Source organism: Stomoxys calcitrans, chromosome 1 (genome assembly GCF_963082655.1).
Source record: "Stomoxys calcitrans chromosome 1, idStoCalc2.1, whole genome shotgun sequence".
Taxonomy (NCBI): domain Eukaryota; kingdom Metazoa; phylum Arthropoda; class Insecta; order Diptera; family Muscidae; genus Stomoxys; species Stomoxys calcitrans.
In genome coordinates, this window is record NC_081552.1 from 32,860,895 (window position 1) to 32,881,495 (window position 20,601).

Below are 20,601 nucleotides of genomic sequence, written 5' to 3' on the forward strand. Positions count from 1 at the left end.
ACCGAATTTTGATGAAAGGTGGTTTACATATATTCCCGAGGTGGTGGGTATCCAAAGTTCGGCCCGGCCGAACTTAACGCCTTTTTACTTGTTTTAATTTTTTCTTTTGTTGGCCTAAAAAGAGATAGCGGGAAAAGAACGCGACAAATGCGATCCATTGTGAAGGGGAATATTACATTCGATCCGGCCGAACTTAGCACGCTTTTACTTGTTTTATTTTGCACATAATTCCGCTGTCTATTTAACATCTTCAGCACCTAAATGACTTAACATTACCCATACCAATCACGTATCCATAAACCATAGTCAAATGCGAGACATTTGCCTTTCCCCAGTTGGGTAGTGAATTTGTTTACTTTTTAACCACTGACTCAAGTGTTGCGCAGGCGCAACTTTAGCTGTGTTTGCAGCAATGCAAATGGTGTAAAAGACAATTGGACAGACGTTCTCTTTTGCGCACAGAAATATTGAAATTTTTTAATATGCAATGGAGCATACTGTGTGGTTTTTAGGAAAATAAGCGAAAAAGAAAATAAAGAGCAACAAAGACATTTTAGTTTTGTCATTGCTTGGCCGCCTGTCTTTTTCACCAGACGGCAGAAAGGCTAAACAAAGAGGAACTCACATACGAGTATGCCCCCCTTCATGTGTACGTGTTATCTGTTGACGTAACCTAGAGTATAGTCGTTAAGGTTTACCTTTCTTTGTGCAATAACATACATTAAAAATGAGTTGAAAATAAATAATGGAGTAAGATTTTCTATAGAAAAATTTGTCAAGTTAAAGCTTTTTTTTTTAAATCTAGTTTTATTTTAGAAAAAATTGTCCGATATTATATATTCTATAAAAATTTTATTAAATCCTATATGGGAGCCATATCAGGTTATAGACTGATTTGGACCGTACTTGCCACAGTTGTTGGAAGTTGTAACAGAATACCGCATGCAAAATTTCAGTCAAATCGGGGTACCCGGTTATAGACCGATTCGAACCGTACTTGGCATAGTTGTTGAAAGTCATAACATAACACTACATGCAAAATTTTAGCCAAATCGGACAAAAATTGTGACTTGCAGGGGCTCAAGAAGTCAAATCGGGAGATCGGTTTATATGGGAGCTATATGAGGTTATAGACCGATTTGGAGCGTATTGGGAACAATAGTTGGAAATCATAACAGAACATTATCTGCAAAATTTTAGCTAAATCGGGAGAAAATCGTGGCTTCCAGGGCCTTAAGAAGTCCAAGCGGGAGATCGGTTTATATAAAATATGAACCGGGTGCGCTTGGTTGCGCCTTCTTTTACTTTATATGAAACAAAATTATCCTCTGAATATTTATTTTGGACAATTAAAGAGGTTTAAATGAGATACCATGCTATGAAAGTAGTATATCGCTTGGCTAACAGTATAACAATAAAAGTGCCTTTATCTGAATCCCATATGATTTTTATTGGTCTACGAATTCGCTCGAGGGGTTTAATGCCCTTTATGGTTGGATGTAGGATGAAGACTTTATTTTAGTCCGATATTCTTATGCTGTCCGTTTTGGGGGTATTTTCAAGGGTGGTCCCTCAGACACTTGGCCCTGAAAAAAATATTAGCATCGTGCTCTGTTTTAAAATACCATTTATTTAAACCCCCTATTGCCATTGGCCCTAAATACCTTTCATTTGAGCCACATATTGGCATGGTCGGGGTTGGGGCGGCACCCCAAATACGTGGTCCCACATTTCGATATCAGATGCATATTTTACTTTCAAATACCTTTACTTGAGCCCCATATTGCGGTGATCAGTGAATAATTGCTTTTTGTGGGGTATTTTGGAATAGGGGTAGACCCCATAAAATTGGTCCGAAAGTGGGTATCAATTCGTGCTCTACCCCCCAATACCTATAACTTGAGGCCCACATTGACATGGTCGGTAAATATGTCCGATTTAGGGTTGTTTTTGGAGGTTGGGGTGGTCCCCTAAACACTTGGTCCGACCATTGGATATCAGATACGTTTTCTAATCTTAAATACCTTTCATTTGAGTCCCATATTGTCGTGATTGGTCTATATATATATTTCATAGGATTTGGGGGTGGGACGCTCCCCTAGGTACCCCATCCCAAATTTGGATACCAAATTTTTGATTTAAAAAAGAACACAAAAATTTCGCTTAAATCGTACCACCCATCTCCGAGATCTGTCGTTTCTGAAAGTTAGAATATGGGGGAAGGTCCGTCCACCCTTTTTATATTTAAACAAGTAAAAGCGTGCTAAGTTCGGCCGGGCCGAATCTTATATACCCTTCACCATGGATCGCATTTGTCGAGTTCTTTTCCCGGCATCTCTTCTTAGGCAAAACAGGATATGAGAAAAGATTTCCTCTGCTATTAGAGCGATATCAAGATATGGTATTGTGGTCCAACAATTAAATTACATGATGGAGAACTGTGTAAAATGTCAGCCAATTCGAATAAGAATTGCGCCCTTTGGGGGCTCAAGAAGTAAAATAGAGAGATCGATTTATATGGGAGCTGTATCGGGCTATAGACCGATTCAGACCATAATAAACACGTATGTTGATGGTCATGAGAAATCCGTCGTACAAAATTTCAGGCAAATCGGATAATAATTGCGACCTCTAGAGGCACAAGAAGTCAAGTCCCCAAATCTGTTTATATGATAGCTATATCCGGTTATGAACCGATTTGAACCACACTTGGCACAGTTGTTGGATATCATAACAAAACACTTCGTTCAAAAATGCATTCAAATCGGATAAGAATTGCGCACTCTAGAGGTTCAAGAAGTCAAGACCCAAGATCGGTTTATATGGCAGCTATATCAGGTTATGGACCGATTTGAACAATACTTGGCACAGTTCTTGGATATCATAACAAAACACGTCGTGTAAAATTTCATTCTGATCGGATAAGAATTGCGCCCTCTAGAGGCTTAAGAAGTCAAGACCCAAGATCGGTTTTTATGGCAGCTATATCAGGTTATGGACCGATTTGAACCATACTTGGCATAGTTAATGGATATCATAAGAAACCACGTCGTGCAAAATTTCATTCTGATCGGATAAGAATTGCGCACTCTAGAGGCTCAAGAAGTCAAGACCCAAGATCGGTTTATATGGCAGCTATATCAAAACATGGACCGATATGGCCCATTTGCAATACCAACCGACCTACACTAATAAGAAGTATTCGTGCAAAATTTCAAGCGGCTAGCTTTACTTCTTCGGAAGTTAGCATGCTTTCGACAGACAGACGGACGGACAGACGGACGGACGGACAGACGGACGGACATGGCTAGATCGACATAAAATTTCACGACGATCAAGAATATATATACTTTATGGGGTCTCAGACGAATATTTCGAGTAGTTACAAACAGAATGACGAAATTAGTATACCCCCATCTTATGGTGGAGGATATAAAATTTGTTTTTTTGTTTTTTTTTTTCAGAATTTGTTTTTTTTTTTTGAAAATTTTGCAACAATTTTATTTTTTCAGAAAACGTCTAAATTTCAATTTTTCTTGGAAAATTTTGCAAAATCTCTTAATTCCAGCCTGTGTGCAGCCTTGGTCATCCCGTGTCATATGTATTCACGATCAAGCCAAAATAAAAACAAGTAAAAGCGTGCTAAGTTCGGCCGGGCCGAATCTTATATACCCTCCACCATGGATCGCATATGTCGAGTTCTTTTCCCGGCATCTCTTCTTAGGCAAAAAAAGGATATAAGAAAGGATTTGCTCTGCTATTAGAGCGATATCAAGATATGGTCCGGTTTGGATCACAATTAAATTATATGTTGGAGACCTGTGTAAAATGTCAGCCAATTCGAATAAGAATTGCGCCCTTTGTGGGCTCAAGAAGTAAAATAGAGAGATCGATTTATATGGGAGCTGTATCGGGCTATGGACCGATTCAGACCATAATAAACACGTATGTTGATGGTCATGAAAGAATCCGTTGTACAAAATTTCAGGCAAATCGGATAACAATTGCGACCTCTAGAGGCTCAAGAAGTCAAGATCCCAGATCGGTTTATATGGCAGCTATATCATGTTATGGACCGATTTAAACCATACTTGGAACAGTTGTTGGGTATCATAACAAAACACGTCGTGCGAAATTCCATTCCAATCGCATAAGAATTGCGACCTCTAGAGGCTCAAGAAGTCAAGACCCAAGATCGGTTTATATGGCAGCTATATCAGGTTATGGACCGATTTGAACCATACTTGGCACAGTTGTTGGATATAATAACAAAACACGTCGTGCAAAATTTCATTCCAATCGGATAAGAATTGCGCACTCTAGAGGCTCAAGAAGTCAAGACGCAAGATCGGTTTATATGGCAGCTATATCAGGTTATGGACCGATTTGAACCATACTTGGCATAGTTAATGGATATCATAACAAACCACGTCGTGCAAAATTTCATTCTGATCGGATAAGAATTGCGCCCTCTAGAGGCTTAAGAAGTCAAGACCCAAGATCGGTTTACATGGCAGCTATATCAGGTTATGGACCGATTTGAACCATACATGGCATAGTTAATGGATATCATAACAAACCACGTCGTGCAAAATTTCATTCTGATCGGATAAAAATTGCGCACTCTAGAGGCTCAAGAAGTCAAGACCCAAGATCGGTTTATATGGCAGCTATATCAAAACATGGACCGATATGGCCCATTTACAATACCAACCGACCTACACTAATAAGAAGTATTTGTGCAAAATTTCAAGCGGCTAGCTTTACTTCTTAGGAAGTTAGCATGCTTTCGACAGACAGACGGACGGACAGACGGACGGACGGACAGACGGACGGACGGACATGGCTAGATCGACATAAAATTTCACGACGATCAAGAATATATATACTTTATGGGGTCCCAGACGAATATTTCGAGTAGTTACAAACAGAATGACGAAATTAGTATACCCCCCATCTTATGGTGGAGGGTATAAAAAATGTCAGAATTTGTTTTTTTTTTTGAAAATTTTGCAACAATTTTATTTTTTCAGAAAACGTCCAAATTTCAATTTTTCTTGGAAAATTTTGCAAAATCTCCTAATTCCAGCCTGTGTGCAGCCTTGATCATCCCGTGTCATATGTATTCACAATCAAGCCAAAATAAAAATAATAACGAACTCAACGAGAGGATTTGGGCCTTTTCCCAATGTTCCCCTAAATTCCCTTTGCTATGTCCAGAAGTCGCTTAGGGGCGTAACATATTGATTGAATTAAAATTTAAGTGGCAATTATCACTTTACAAGGATATCATTTTAAGGATGAGTACACAAATTGCAAGATTTGCTTGCTGGTGCGAGTATGTGTGGCACAAGTGTCAAATACGAAAACGTTTAAGAAAATTAATCATATTAAGAGCCTGGAGGTGTTTTGCCAAAATGGTTGATATGGAGTGGGTGTTTGCAGAGAGCCAAGGAGGTAGGGTGGGTGGTTGTGGTCTAGGCTACTGTTGTCGACTACAAGCGCTTAACTAATGCCATAATTAATTAAGTAATTTGCCCAACATTTATGTGCGCCCTTATACGAGAACGAGGCAGTCATGGACACACAGGAGCAAACGTTTAGGATCCTTTGTGAAATGCCAATGCCTTGGTAAAAGAAAGGTAAAGGGGCCATGTTGGGTGAAGTTCCCCACAAAGAAATTGGCTAAGCCTTAAAGAGGATTTTGCTTAAAGAAGATGAAAACTTCTTGGCTGGTTGTAGTTGTCAGCTTTCCGGGGCACAACCTGCTTAAGCCTTAAGATGACAAAATGTGAATCCTTTCTATGAGACTCGGGCATTCCTGTAGGAGAGATAATAACATTTTAGCATAATTAACTGAAAACGACCAAATGGTCAAAATGGGTTATAAAACTACAACTCAATTATGCTGGCTGGCTGATTGGCTGCCCTAGATGAAGCGTACGTACAAGATTTTCAACTGCTTCTTTGTGTGGCCAGAATGTTGAGTTGGCCCTTCCTTCAGACTCTCTCTTACCTTCATGTAATCCTTATTGTCCATGTGATGAAATGAATTACGCTGATTAATGCTAAGGCAGGGCGAAAGTTGTGGAAACATGGGATGTTGCAATTGCTGCATTTTAACCGCACCGCTAGGTGGCTGATGGTGGTGGTGATGCTGGCCAAGGTGATTACCGGCACCCTGGTGAGGAGGCGAGTAGTGGCGATGCAGCAACTGCTGTTGCTGGTGTTGTTGTGGTTCTTGTAATTTCCAATTCCAATTAAGACCACTCATCATGGAATGATGGAGGCTTTGATGCTGCTGCTGCTGCTGCTGCTGCTGTGTATGATGATAATGGTGGCGTTGCTGCTGATGATGACTCAAACCATTGGCCAAGGGTGTCTCATTGCTATTCACCACTGCTGCGTTGGCCGCTTGCTGCTGCAAAGACACCGAGGAGGATGTTGTTCGACATGCAGGATGTGGCCTATGAGCAGTGGCTACACCCGCTGTAATTTGATGAAAATTGTGACTGCAGTTTTTGCTTAGGCTGCCAATATTCTCACGCTGTTGCCAAAGTGTTGGTCGATTATGCACCATTTGTGGTTGAGGCGGTGGTGTGGGTATATCTAAGGGCACTCGATAGGTTTTCCCCCCATACTCCTGCTCAACGGTTTCACCTGGCCCCTCGCCGGCGTCCTCCAGCAGAAATGTCGATGAGGCTGTCATGCTATGGTCATTGGCATAACGACTCTCATACGAGTCATTCGAATAAATGTTATGATGTAATGAATTCCTAGATCCAGCCTCCATGGAGGATTTATCAAAGCGGGCCAAGCTACCCAGACGTGAGCCACTTATGGCCGCTATAGTTGGTACAACTTTAGAAGCCTCATTGGCGATTCGATTTGCCGAATTAATACGGATTTGTGAACCTGAACGTGTGCCATACACCGAGGAGGGTGGCTGAACATGGTTTGCTTCATACCTAACCACGGAACCCTGTTTGTCACTAAACAAATCACAGTGTCTGCCTTCGGTGAGGCCTGTGGAGTCGGTGTCGAATGAGCCACCACTTAGATGACCACTATCACCTGTCATGCTGCGTCCTTCCCTGTCCTCTAGGTCTCTTTGCTGTTTCTGATGCTGCTGCTGCTGCTGCTCAATCTCCTCCTCTTCATCCATTTCGAGGCTATTGCCTTCAATTGTCCCCCTTTCATTGCTGCTGAAACTGCTAAATGCGGCGTTTTGTGGGTTATTGCCTCCACCCCCACTCAAGCTGCTGCTACTCGTGCTGGTGGTGATAAGTGGACCATTGCCACTAAGTTTATTGTATTGCAGATATCCCGGCCTTCTTCCGGGCAAATTATGCTGATGTGGCTCCTGCTGTTGTTTGTTGGGCAAATATTTACCATATCTGGCTAAGATTTTATTATGGCCATAATCAAGATGACTTAACTATATGGACACAGACATAAGTAAGCCATAGTCGTTGAAAGACGGAGTAGATAAATTCATTTATAGACCCATCAAGACCACACGCACGAAGCCAAACAAAGAAGACAGACAGACGAGAGATATTTTTGTAATAACATACATATATTTGTTAATATTATCGCCACCATAGTCATCATCATCATCATCATCATCGTAGACATCGTTGTAAGGATCAGTGCAAACAGCCCATTTTGGTTCAGAATCCATTATTGACGCCATCGCCGCCGATAGGTAGGTAGCCAGTATTAGTGTTGCATTTGGAAATAACATTAAAATCATAAAAGTCAATATCACAACATCATTAAGGGTAAATTCAGTCAACACCATTAACACAAATCATTGTTTATGTTTGCTTTTAATAAGGTCGGTCATAGGAAAAACGCAAAACCAAGAACTTTGTTGTGAGCAAAAACACTAAAATTTGCAGTATCACTGTTTGGCCATTTGCGGCAGAACAAAAACAACAAGCATTCCATAAATAAATACCAAAATTTTATTGTTTCAAGGTAAGGATTTGCACTAATTGGCCGTTTAAATATAGGAAATTACAAGCATTTGATATAAACATGCAGTTAAATGTAGAAAAATAGAAACAAAATCATAAAAAATGCAAAAAGAGTTTTGAAAATAATATGACAAATCCACTGTAACGCTCACATAGAAATCATATGAAAATCTTTGGGAGTTTCGTTGTTTATTTTATGGAACAATCGAAAAAATTTTGCTTTTAAACCAGTCTAGTTCAGAAATCGGATTCATAACCGGTTCAGAAACCGGTAACAAAACCGGTTCAGCAAAGGGGATCAAACACCAGCTTCACAACTATTCCAAACACCTTATTTAAGACTTGGCAGCTATATTTAAATATTTTCTGAACCATATTCGGCACTGAAGCGAACTTTAGCCACTTCTGTTAATAACACGGCCTTGTGGGTTTCGTTGTTTAATTCAAAGAAAAATCTCAACATTTTGATTTTAAATTTTGGAAAAAAAATTTTGTGCAAAACCAGTCCAGTTGAGAAATCGGGTTCATAACCGGTTCAGAAACTGGTAATATAACCGGTTACCGGTTACATAGCCGGTACCATAATCGGTTCAGAAACCAGTTTCGCAACACAAACAAACATGAGCTTCATAACTTCAGAACCGGTTATGTAACCGGTTCCGAGATCGGTTACATAACCAGCTTAGGAACCGGTTACAGAAACGGCTTAGAAATCGGCCGGTTATGTAACCGGGACAAAACGAAAACCCTATTTACGATTTGGCAGCTATATTTAAATATGATCCGATCTCAACCATATTCGGTTCGTATATCGGAAGACCTAGTTCAACTCGTTGTTGCGAATTTCACTGTTATTAGGCAATAAATACGGCTTCTATGGGTTTAAGACCCCTATATCGGCTGATCGGTATATAAAGCAGATATATCTCAAAATGGGACGATATGCACCATAATCGACTCGGGGGACCAAGTTTCAGTAAAATCGGGTAATAAATGTGGGCTTGAAATCCAAAATCCGCAAGATCCGATATAAACCATATTCAGTTTGCATATCACGGTGCTAAGTACAACTCTGGTTTTTATGGGCTTAAGACTCTAAAACGGCAGGCCTGGCCATTTATGGCAGCTACATCTAAATATGAACCGATTTCGACCATATTCGGTTCGAGTATGGGGGGGTAGTCGAATTCACAGTTCCAAATTTCCACGAAATCGCTTAGTAAATGTTGTTTTTATAAACTTTAGGTCCTAAATCAGCAGATCGGCCTATACGGCAGCAATATCTTAATAAGGTCGGTTTGGAATGTAAAGGGCTTCGCGCAACTCAGTGTATGGTATCTAAATCAAAATATGGTGCAATATGAACCATATTCGGTTCAGTTATCGGGAGGATCTAAAACAAATCTCTATTCCAGATTGAAATGGGGCAATAAAGGGGCCATATTCGGTTCGGAATTGAGGGGGGCTTCGCGCAACTCAGTGTATACTAAATGCAGATTTGCCTATGAACATTCCACTAAAAAACAGGGGCAAACTTCTCACATATCAATGAGTGCTGTACGATTCAAGTTAAAGCTCAATCATAAGGGGCCTCTTTTTTATAGCCGAGTCCGAACGGCGTGCCGCAGTGCGACACCTCTTTGGGGAGAAATTTTTAAACCGATCCCCCGATTTGACTTCTTTAGCCCCTGGAAGCGGCAATTTTTGTCCAGTTTGCTGTAACTTCCAACAACTTTGCTTAGTACGTTCTAAATAGGTCTACAACCTCATATAGCTCCCATATAAACCGATTTCCCGATTTGATATCTTGAGCTCTTACATTCTGAATTCTGAATTTTTGCATTGGGTGTTCTGTTATGACTTCAAACAACTGCGTCCAGTACGGTTCAAATAGGTCTATAACCTGATGTAGCTTCTATTTAACCGATCTCCCGAGCGGCTTGAGCTCCTACAAGGCGCAATTTTTGTCCGATTTTTGGAAATTTTCCACGTGGTCCCCCGTTGTGACTTCCAACAATTGTGTTAAGTACGGTCCGAATCGGTCTATTACCTGGTTTATCACTCCCATATAAATCGAACTCCCGCTTTGACTTCTTGAGTCCTTTCAAGTCGCAATTTTTGTTTGATTTTGGTGCTAGAAGCTTTCATTTTTGCTGGTTTGACAGAAGTTGGGTATGTAGAATAAAATCATACCCTTCAACTAAATTTACTTTGTATAAATTTTTAGCAGAATCCATGGTGGTGGGTTCCCAAGATTCGGCCCGGCCGAACTTAGCACGCTTTTACTGTTTTTTCTGATGTTTTCGCCAGGATTCGAACCTAGTCTTTCAGCGTCAAAGGCGGACATGCTTACCATCTGACCATGAGCCTGAATGAGCTTTCTCACCTACAAGAGCTGGACGCGAAACGCCACCTCCACATGAAAATGTGGTTACCACAACAACAACCTAGGACTCCGTGGTCTGGCAATCCGAGGACGCTTCCAACTTGGCTACCGAGTCGCCCAATAACTTTGAGGAGAACTACCGTCTTATTTACCCAGGTAAGAGATCGCAGTCGGGTTGTTGAAATAGGAAGCTGAGGCGGACCACTAGTAAGTCCTCATCCTGAGTATGGAGCTTTATAAGGAGCCCCTGAACCGGTGCAAGAAGGCGCTGAGATAGGCAAAGAGGGCCTCATGGATTGGCTTCTGTGCATAGGTGGGTAGGTTCTCTAAGAACCTGAAGGCCCTCAAGATTGTCCTAAAAGATAACGTAGCTTGGATGGAGTCTAGTTCCAAAGCTCTCGAACTCCTGGCTACAACGCAGTCTCGGGTTGTTCGAATGTGGCCAGTGGGCCGGTGATTTTCTGATGTTAGCCCTCGGACTCAAAACAGTGCGGAGTCACATTCCCTCTGTTATCATACCCTCGAACGAAGGGAAGGTAATCCGGTCGTTTAATTCATTTGAGCCTTACAAATGGACCGCATCGGATGTCATATTGCCGGCCATGCTACAGAAGGCGGGAGCGTATACCATGCGGCTTCTGGAGAGGATTTATGCCAACTGTGTGACGAGAGGTGGGTTCGTTTTCATTCCTAAGGCGAGAAAATCCAGCCACTCCTAGTCTCTCAGTCTTTGACACTTGTGGGACTGTTGGATGCGTTCATCAGGGATCTTCTTGACCCAACACTGGTTAGCGGCTACCAGCATGCCTATACCAAGGGTCGGTCTGTTAATAGTGCGTTTCACGACATGGTGGGTTCCATAGAAATAAACTTGAAAACAAACAACTTCAATTTGTCGGCCTTTGTAGATATAAAGGGTGATTTTTTAAGAGCTATAGGAAAGTTTTTCAAAAAAAAAAAAAAACGGATAAAATTCAGAAAAATGTAGAATAATCAATGTTTCACTGGCTGAAGCCTTGATTAGGAAAATTGTGAAAGGAGGGACTCTGCAGGGAGGGGTTTTACACCCTCTGTTGTGGCTCTTTGTAGTCAATGGGATTCTCACAAGGAGAGAATAAATTTGTTTGCCTATGCTGTTGACGTCGGTTTTTTTTTTTGGCGGCTGCTTTTTCTCTAACATCACGCATTTACTTCAGGGTGCTCTGTGCCAGGACGTATGATAAGTTCAGGGTGCCGGTCCCGGCTGGGGTGGAGCTGCTGCTCTCTGGGGAGTTTAAATACCTAAGCGTAATTATTGACCAGAAGTTGAACTGGAGAATGGACGTTGAGGAGAAAGTCAAAACTGAGGCTAAATGGGCTCTTTTCATGTCGCAACTCAGATCAATATTTTGATGTCTCAGTGTTACAAACGAAGTGACAACTGGGACTGCGCCGCCCCGAAATGCTTCGGGTTAACCAAGTTCAGTAATGGCAGCCCTCTGGCATTCACTGGCAAAATTGTCTGCTCTTTCATTCTCTCTAACTTCGCTATGTCCTGGCACCGAAACAATGCGGACCGTGCCTCAGAGAAGGCAAGACTGCTAGTGGCCCTATCGCCCTGATTCTTATTGTCCTGATGACCACTTTACTGTCCATAAAAATGTTCACACTCGACATCCTCGCGTTAACACTACATCTCCTCACGCCTTCTCAGACCAAGAGAGTCAGATATATGGCGATCTTTGGATTTCGGCCAGTTGACTGTTTTGCGGAAGACCGCTGGCGTGGGACGATTTCGTTGCATTAGTGAAACCTTTTTTGTTTTACCGGAGACGAGGTGTTCCACCCTTCTCAGGTCCCTCTGTCTACACAGATGAGTCCTGGCTGGATGGCGGCACCGGTGCAGGGGTTATTGTTGAGTTTCAGGGCCTTGGATGTGATCCTGAATCAGCAGCGGCGGCCTTGTCGGACAGTCACGATATATAGGAACAGTGAGACGGCATTGAAAGTCCTGGCTGTGAGTCCGAGACTTGATGGGAGATGCAAGGAATGTTTCGGACATTTGGGTACTGCCGTCAGATTGTGCTGGGCTCCGGACCATCAAGGGCTAGCAGGGAACGAGGCGGTTGCCGAGCTGGTCAGGTTTGGCTCGTTGATGGATTCTGCTAGTGCAACGGCGATAAACCCCCCTCTGTGCTGGCTATTTTGTATGGTAAATTTCTACTACGGCAAATGCGCAGGAGGCTAAGGCCCTGTTGCCAAGGTTCTCGGGAACGCGATGTTGGATTGCTGGGGGGACATGACGATGGGCTCAGGCCGAGGAGTATTTCTTAGGGTCTATGGGGATAAGGAGGAGTAGGAAACTATCGAGTACCTGCTGTACCAATGCCCCGCGATGGTGGGGAGCTGGATAAGATTTTCGACCGCCTTGTCATTCTGGACTTATGTAACGGCCTGGGGTGGCCCAGCCAGCCATAGTCGGCCCGGTCAGCCGACTATCCTGGTCCGGTCAGGATAGAAAGGAGGCCCCTTATCATTGAGCTTTGAATTAAAATCGGACAGCACTCAGTGAGAAGTTTGGCCCAGATCCTCAGTAAAATGTTCATGGGGAAATTTGCAATTTGCAACCTAGAGGTGGCCACCGTAGCGCAGAGGCTAGCATGTTCTGCTATGACGCTGAATGCTTGGGCTCGAATCCTGGCGAGCAAGAACATCAGAAACTATTTTTCAGCAGTGGTTTTCCCCTCCTAATGCTAGCCAGATTTGTGAGATACTTTGCCATGTAAAAACCCTCCAAAGAGATGTTGCACTACGGCACGCTGTTCGGACTCAGCTATAAAAACGAGGTCCTTTATCATTGAGTTTAAAAACTTTAATCGTTCAATGATACGTGAAACGTTTGCATCTGTTCCTTAATTGAATGTTCATGAGCAAATATGCAATTTGCAACCTAGCGTGGAGTTTGGTTCCACATAAGAATTATAGTCTTTCAGGATCCGTTTTCAGAATCGCTTATGACTCCTTCGAAACGGTAGTGGCAAGGCATTTTTCCTTAAACTTATGAAGATTATTCAATTGATTTGAAGATATCAACCCCACATTATTGGCAATGCCCTGAAAAATCTCCAAATTCCTCCCCACAAGCGACTCCGGTGCCCTTTCAAACATCACTACCTAGAGATGCCATTGTCCTTAAAAAATTTTCAATTTTCCTTAGTTTGTTTATCCTTTGCATCAGACGATAAACAAATTTTGGTTCATGTTGTGGACTAAGGAGGATTTTGGCTAACAAATATTGATATTTGCCGGTCTGTGAGCAGGGCATCATTTCTCTCTCTCTCTCTTTCATTTTATCTTTTTGGCAGATTTATTTAAACACATCACTCCACCCCTCCATCATATTTAAATCTCATTCACTACTGACAAAATTCAAATCATCATCAAATCGTTGCTAAACGTGCAAACAAACAAATAAACTCCGGTAAATTGTAGTGGTTTAAAAGAAAATAGCCCATAACGCAATACGGATGGTGATGATGATGGCGGAAAAAATGATGCTCCACTAATGGACCATAAAGAACCAAAGTAGACGGGGAAAAAAGGAAACAACAAATAAGGACTAAGCGGCAAGGAGAGAAAAACCCAATGTAAGTAACCCACTAAAAGAAAAAACAAACCAAGCAAAGCAAACACTATTTCAAGTAAGCACCACAAATTCCATTGGACTACGGTTATAGCTATGAATAGGAAACGGAAACGGCTGCGTTTACGGCTACCCACATCAAAATAAACATTCATAAAAAGCTTACTTGAAATTGCTTTGAAAAAAATTCAAACTAAAAATACTACTGCTATATATACGTCAAAAGAGCGAAATTTAAATCCCCTCTTAGCAAAGTAAAATAAGAAATTAACAATTCTACGAATTTGGTTTTTAAAATCACTTTTTGGTGAACAAATTTGAATGAGGTGGTTGGGAAAAGTGAAAAATGAAAACGTGGCATAACAAACATAAAAATAAATAAAAATTTAATAGGAAAGAAGTGATTTGCTTTTTTATACCCACCACCATATGATGGGGGTATACTTATCTAGTCATTGTGTTTGTAACACCTCGAAATATTGATTTAGGACCCCAAAAAGTATTGCACAAATACTTCTTATTAGTGTAGGTCGGTTGGTATTGTAAATGGGCCATATCGGTCCATTTTTTGATATAGCTGCCATATAAACCGATCTTGGGTCTTGACTTCTTGAGCTTCTAGAGTGCGGAATTCTTAACCGATTGGAAGGAAATTTTGCACGACGTGTTTTGTTATGATATCCAACAACTGTGCCAAGTATGGTTCAAATCGGTTCATAACCTGATATAGCTGCCATATAAACCGATCTTGGGTCTCGACTTCTTGAGCCTCTAGAGTGCGCAATTCTTATTCGATTGGAATGAAATTTTGCACGACGTGTTTTCTTATGATATCCAATAACTGTGCCAAGTATGGTTCAAATCGGTTCATAACCTGATATAGCTGCCATATAAACCGATCTTGGGTCTTGACTTCTTGAGCCTTTAGCGGGCGCAATTCTTATCCGATTGGAATGAAATTTTGCACGACGTGTTTTGTTATAATATCCAACTACTGTGCCAAGTATGGTTCAAATCGGTCTATAACCGGATATAGCTGCCATATAAACCGAGTATGGTTCAAATCGGTCTATAACCTGATATAGCTGTCCTATAAACCGATCTTGGGTCTTGACTTCTTGAGCCTCCAGAGGGCGCAATTCTTATCCGATTTGAATGAATTTTGGCACGACGTGTTTTGTTATGATATCCAACAACTGTGCCAAGTATGGTTCAAATCGGTCTATAACCGGATATAGCTGCCATATAAACCGATCTGGGATCTTGACTTCTTGAGCCTCCAGAGGGCGCAATTCTTATCCGATTTGAATGAATTTTGGCACGACGTGTTTTGTTATGATATCCAACAACTGTGCCAAGTATGGTTCAAATCGGTCTATAACCGGATATAGCTGCCGTATAAACCGATCTGGGATCTTGACTTCTTGAGCCTCTGGAGGGCGCAATTTTTATCCAATTTGAATGAATTTTTGCATGTAGTATTTTGTTATGATATTCAACAACTGTGCCAAGTATGGTTCAAATCGGTTCATAACCTGATATAGCTGCCATATAAACCGATCTGGGGTCTTGACTTCTTGAGCCTCTAGAGTGCGCAATTCCTATCCGATTTGAATGAATTTTGGCACGACGTGTTTTGTTATGATATCCAACAACTGTGCCAAGAATGGTTCAAATCGGACCATAACCTGATATAGCTGTCATATAAACCGATCTTGGGTCTTGACTTCTTGAGCCTCTAGAGTGTGCAATTCTTGTCCGATTGGAATGAAATTTTGTACGACGGATTCTCTCATGACCATCAACATACGTGTTTATTATGGTCTGAATCGGTCTATAGCCCGATACAGCTCCCATATAAATCGATCTCTCTATTTTACTTCTTGAGCCCCCAAAGGGCGCAATTCTTATTCGAATTGGCTGACATTTTACACAGGTCTCCAACATGTAATAATATAATAATGGCAGAGCAAATCTTTTCTTATATCTTTTTTTGCCTAAGAAGAGATGCCGGGAGAAGAACTCGGCAAATGCGATCCATGGTGGAGGGTATGTAAGATTCTGGCCGGCCGAACTTAGCACACTTTTACATGTTTCTTATATCCTTTTTTGCCTAAGAAGAGATGCCGGGAAAAGAACTCGACAAATGCGATCCATGGTGGAGGGTAAATAAGATTTGGCCCGGCCAAACTTAGCACGCTTTTACTTGTTTTGCTTTCAATTCTAAATAGAAGCAAAACTAAAGTCAATGGACAAAACAATCCATGAATAAAATGAAACAGCTAAAAAATCAGTATTGGAAAAATAGAAAAAAATTTCATGTAAAATTTATTAAAACTTTATTTTTATGTGAAATTTTAGGACGTTTTAGGCTGATCCGCACCATATTTGATACCGATGTTGGAGGTCATAACAGAAGTCATTGTGGTGAAGAAGTATAATCCGGAGGTAGGTAAATATGGGTGCTAGAACGGGTTATGAACCCATTTGCTACACTTTTGGATGTTGAAGGTCATAACAGAAGTTACAGGGATGAGATAAGAATTTGACCCTCAGGGCTCAGGGTGTAAAATGACTCTGTCTCTTGAGCTGTTCCTGAAAACTTTTCTGAAGAACTATCATACACCTGACAAAAATTTGGTATTTTAACACAATATAGAATCCATGTTGGTGGGATGCCAAGATTCGGCCCGGCCGAACTTAGAAGTTCAATTTCCTGCTACTTTTATTTTATTTTGTTATAATACTTCTAAGGGGAAGGGATCCAAATCAGATATGGAGAAGGGCCGAAAGGGTCTTGCCGATGACATATGACTGGACTATACCTAGAGAAGACTGTTTCACTTCCTCGTGACAAGGTCAAACACTTAATAGTGATCTAGCAAACGAAATTGCAAGTGTCACATTCAGAAGCGTACCGAGAAGGTTCACAGATATTTGGCACTATGTAGATGCGCCGTAGGCGCTACAGCAGCATGGGGAGATCCGGATCGTGAGAACACGGGGCTATAATTGAAAAGAAGTAACAAGCAGAACAGTATAACTTTCGATATCACAATGGGACACATAGGGCTACGAGCTCACTTATGCAAAATCAGGTTATTCGCCTGACTTATGCCCGGGTTATTCGGATAATACCAGCACAATACCAAACATTAACAAACTTAGGGACGTAGAGCATATTTTGTAAGCAGTACAGAATTCCTGATCTTTGTATGCCCATAGCGGAATGGGAAGAATTAATATCCGCACCCTCTTTTCAACCTAACATAACCTTATTATACCCACCACCATAAGATGGGGAGTATACTAATATCGTCATTCTGTTTGTAACTACTCGAAATGTTCGTCTGAGACCCCATAAAGTATATATATTCTTGATAGTCGCGACATTTTATGTCGATCTAGCCATGTCCGTCCGTCCGTCCGTCCGTCTGCCTGTCGAAAGCACGCTAACTTCCGAAGGAGTAAAGCTAGCCGCTTGAAATTTTGCACAAATACTTCTCATTAGTGTAGGTCGGTTGGTATTGTAAATGGGCCATATCGGTCCATGTTTTGATATAGCTGCCATATAAACCGATCTTGGGTTTTGACTTCTTGAGCCTCTAGAGGGCACAATTCTTATCCGATTGGAATGAAATTTTGCACGACGTGTTTTGATATGATATTCAACAACTGTGCCAGGTATGGTTCAAATCGGTCCATAGTCTGATATAGCTGTCATATAAACCGATCTTGGGTCTTGACTTCTTGAGCCTCTAGAGGGCGCAATTCTTATCCGATTGGAATGAAATTTTGTACGATGTGTTTTGTTATAATATCCAACAACTGTGCCAAGTATAGTTTAAATCGGTTAATAACCTGATATAGCTGCCATATAAACCGATCTTGGGTTTTGACTTCTTGACCCTCTACAGGGCGCAATTCTTATCCGATTTGAATGAATTTTTGCACGAAGTATTTTGTTATAATATCCAACAACTGTGCCTAGTATGGTTCAAATCGGTTCATAACCTGATATAGCTGCCATATAAACCGATCTGGGATCTTGACTTCTTGAGCCTCTACAGGGCGCAATTCTTATCCGATTTGAATGAATTTTTGCACGAAGTATTTTGTTATAATATCCAACAACTGTGCTAAGTATGGTTCAAATCGGTTCATAACCTGATATAGCTGCCATATAAACCGATCTGGGATCTTGACTTCTTGAACCTCTAGAGGTCGCAATTACTATCCGATTTGCTTGAAATTTTCTACGACGGATTCTCTCATAACCATCACCAGACGTGTTTATTATGGTCTGAATCGGTCTATAGCCCGATACAGCTCCCATATAAATCGATCTCTCTATTTTACTTCTTGAGCCCCCGAAGGGCGCAATTCTTATTCGAAGTGGCTGACATTTTACACAGGGCTCCAACATATAATTTAATTGTGGTCTAAACCGGACCATATCTTCATATCGCTCTAATAGCAGAGCAAATTATTTCTTATATCCTTTTTTTGCCTAAGAAGAGATGCCGGGAAAAGAACTCGGCAAATGCCATCCATGGTGGAGGGTATATAAGATTCGGCCCGGCCGAACTTAGCACGCTTTTACTTGTTTAATAATTCCCTTTTAAATTTGCTATGCAAACACTTTGCAGTGTTCCTTTTCTTGGTCATGGTTGGCAACTTTATTTGATCCTCATTAGCCTTGGATAAGTAGTGGTGGTGTTGATGCTGACGATGTTTTTCTGATGATGTTTCGCTTATGTTTGATACTTAAAGACCACAGGGATGCGTGTGTATGTGTTCACACGTCCGTAACCTTTTTCAGAGCAATTATTTTCTAGAGTATTTGCTGTTTGTTCAGCAATTTAGTAGTGATGGTCATCTAAAGTAGATGCTTGGGCCCAAATGGGAAATGACGAAAAAATGTATGAAGAAGTTTTTTATTTTTAATTTGAGCTGAAATTACTAATTTAGTTTTCTTTCTTAGTTGCTCTATCTGTGGAGCTTCTTTTTAGCTAACAAATCAGTTGTTTGATGTTCGCCATCAAACATGATGGTTGGGTAATTATGACAAGATGTTGTAGATTTGAAAAAAAATGTATACCCTTCACCACCACTGCGGTACAGGGTATTTTAACTTTGTGCATTTGTTTGCAACGCTAAAAAGGAGAAGAGCTAGAGCCATTGCTAAGCATACCGATCGGCTAAGAATCACATCCTGATTCCATTTAGCTGTCCGTTGGTCAGTCTGTCCATGTATTCTTGTCATCAAGGTACAGTTTGTATTTCTTGTCCGACTGTCATAAATTTTGCACAAATCACTTTTTTGGCGTCCAATATGTGTGCAAAATTTCATTAAAATCGGTTCAGATTTAGATATAGCTCCCATATATATATCTTCCATCCGATTTGGCTTTCTAAGACTGTACAAGCCACAGTTTTGGTCCGATCTTAAAAAAGTTTGGCATAAGGTGTTTTATTGGACGTCCCAATATGTGTGTCAAATCGCATCAAAGTCGGTCCAGATTTATATGTAGCTCCCATATATATTTTTTAGCCCTCTAATTTTGTGCCCTCTAATGGCTCAAGAAGTCAAGCCCCAAGATCGGTTTATATGACAGCTATGTCAGGTTATGGGCCGATTCCAACCATACTCAGCACAGTTGTTGGAATTCATAACAAACTTTTCACGCATAATTTCAGCCAAATAGGATAAGAGTTGTGCCTTCTAGTGGCTCAAGAAGTCAAGACCCAAGATTGGTTTATTTGGCAGCTATACCAAAACATAGACCGATATAGCCCATTTACAATCCCAACTGACCTACACAAATAAGAAGTATTTGTGCAATATTTCACGCGGTTAGCTTTACTCCTTCGAAAGTTAGCGTGCTTTCGACAGACAGACGGACGGACGGACATGGCTGAATCGACTTAAAATTTCATGACGACCAAGAATATATATACTTTACTAGCTGACCCGGGCCCGCTCCGCTGCGCCTTCTTTTACTTTATATGGAACAAAAGTTTCCTTGGAATATTTATTTTCGACAATTAAAAGTTTTTAGTGAAATACCATGCTACGAAAATAGTATATCGCTTGACTAGCAGTTTAACAATACAAGTGCCTTCATCTTAATCCCAAATGATCTTTATTGGTCTACGAATTTAAGTTTAGATGTAAGGTGTACTCCATTCTTAAAATACTTTATTTCAACCCGATATTCTCATGATTTCTGATTTAGTGGTGTTTTCGGGGGGGAGGTGGTCCCCAGATAAAATATATACCCTGAAAAAATATCAGCATCGTGCTCTACTCTCAAATACCATTAATTTAAACCCTGTATTGCCATTGGCTTAAGAGGAGTTTACAGGATGAAGCGTCTCCCAAACATATGGCCCCAAAATAGGTTATCAAATTCGTTTTCTAATATCAAATACCTTTCATTTGAGCCACATATTGGCATGGTCGAAAAATTTTTTCCCTTTGGTGGTATTTTGGGAAAGGATTGATGCCCTAAATACATGGTCCTACATTTGGATATCAAATTCGTATTCTACTCCCAAATACCTTTATTTGAGCCCCATATTGCGATGGCCACTAAAAAAGTGCTGTT

General features: G+C 41.0%; 1 protein-coding gene across 4 annotated transcripts in view; it reads right to left on the reverse strand.

The window, feature by feature from the left end:
* LOC106093809 (venom dipeptidyl peptidase 4) overlaps positions 1 to 20,601 on the reverse strand; it is a 638,446-nt gene that overhangs the window by 27,290 nt on the left and 590,555 nt on the right. The window contains exon 1 of one of the 4 annotated variants that reach the window (XM_013260969.2): positions 6,017 to 6,231. The exons of the other annotated variants lie outside the window; for them this stretch is intronic. Coding sequence (XP_013116423.2) covers positions 6,017 to 6,118 — 102 coding nt within the window. The 5' untranslated portion in view covers positions 6,119 to 6,231. Of the gene's footprint in view, positions 1 to 6,016; positions 6,232 to 20,601 lie in introns of those variants that run through there. 4 annotated transcript variants of the gene reach the window in all.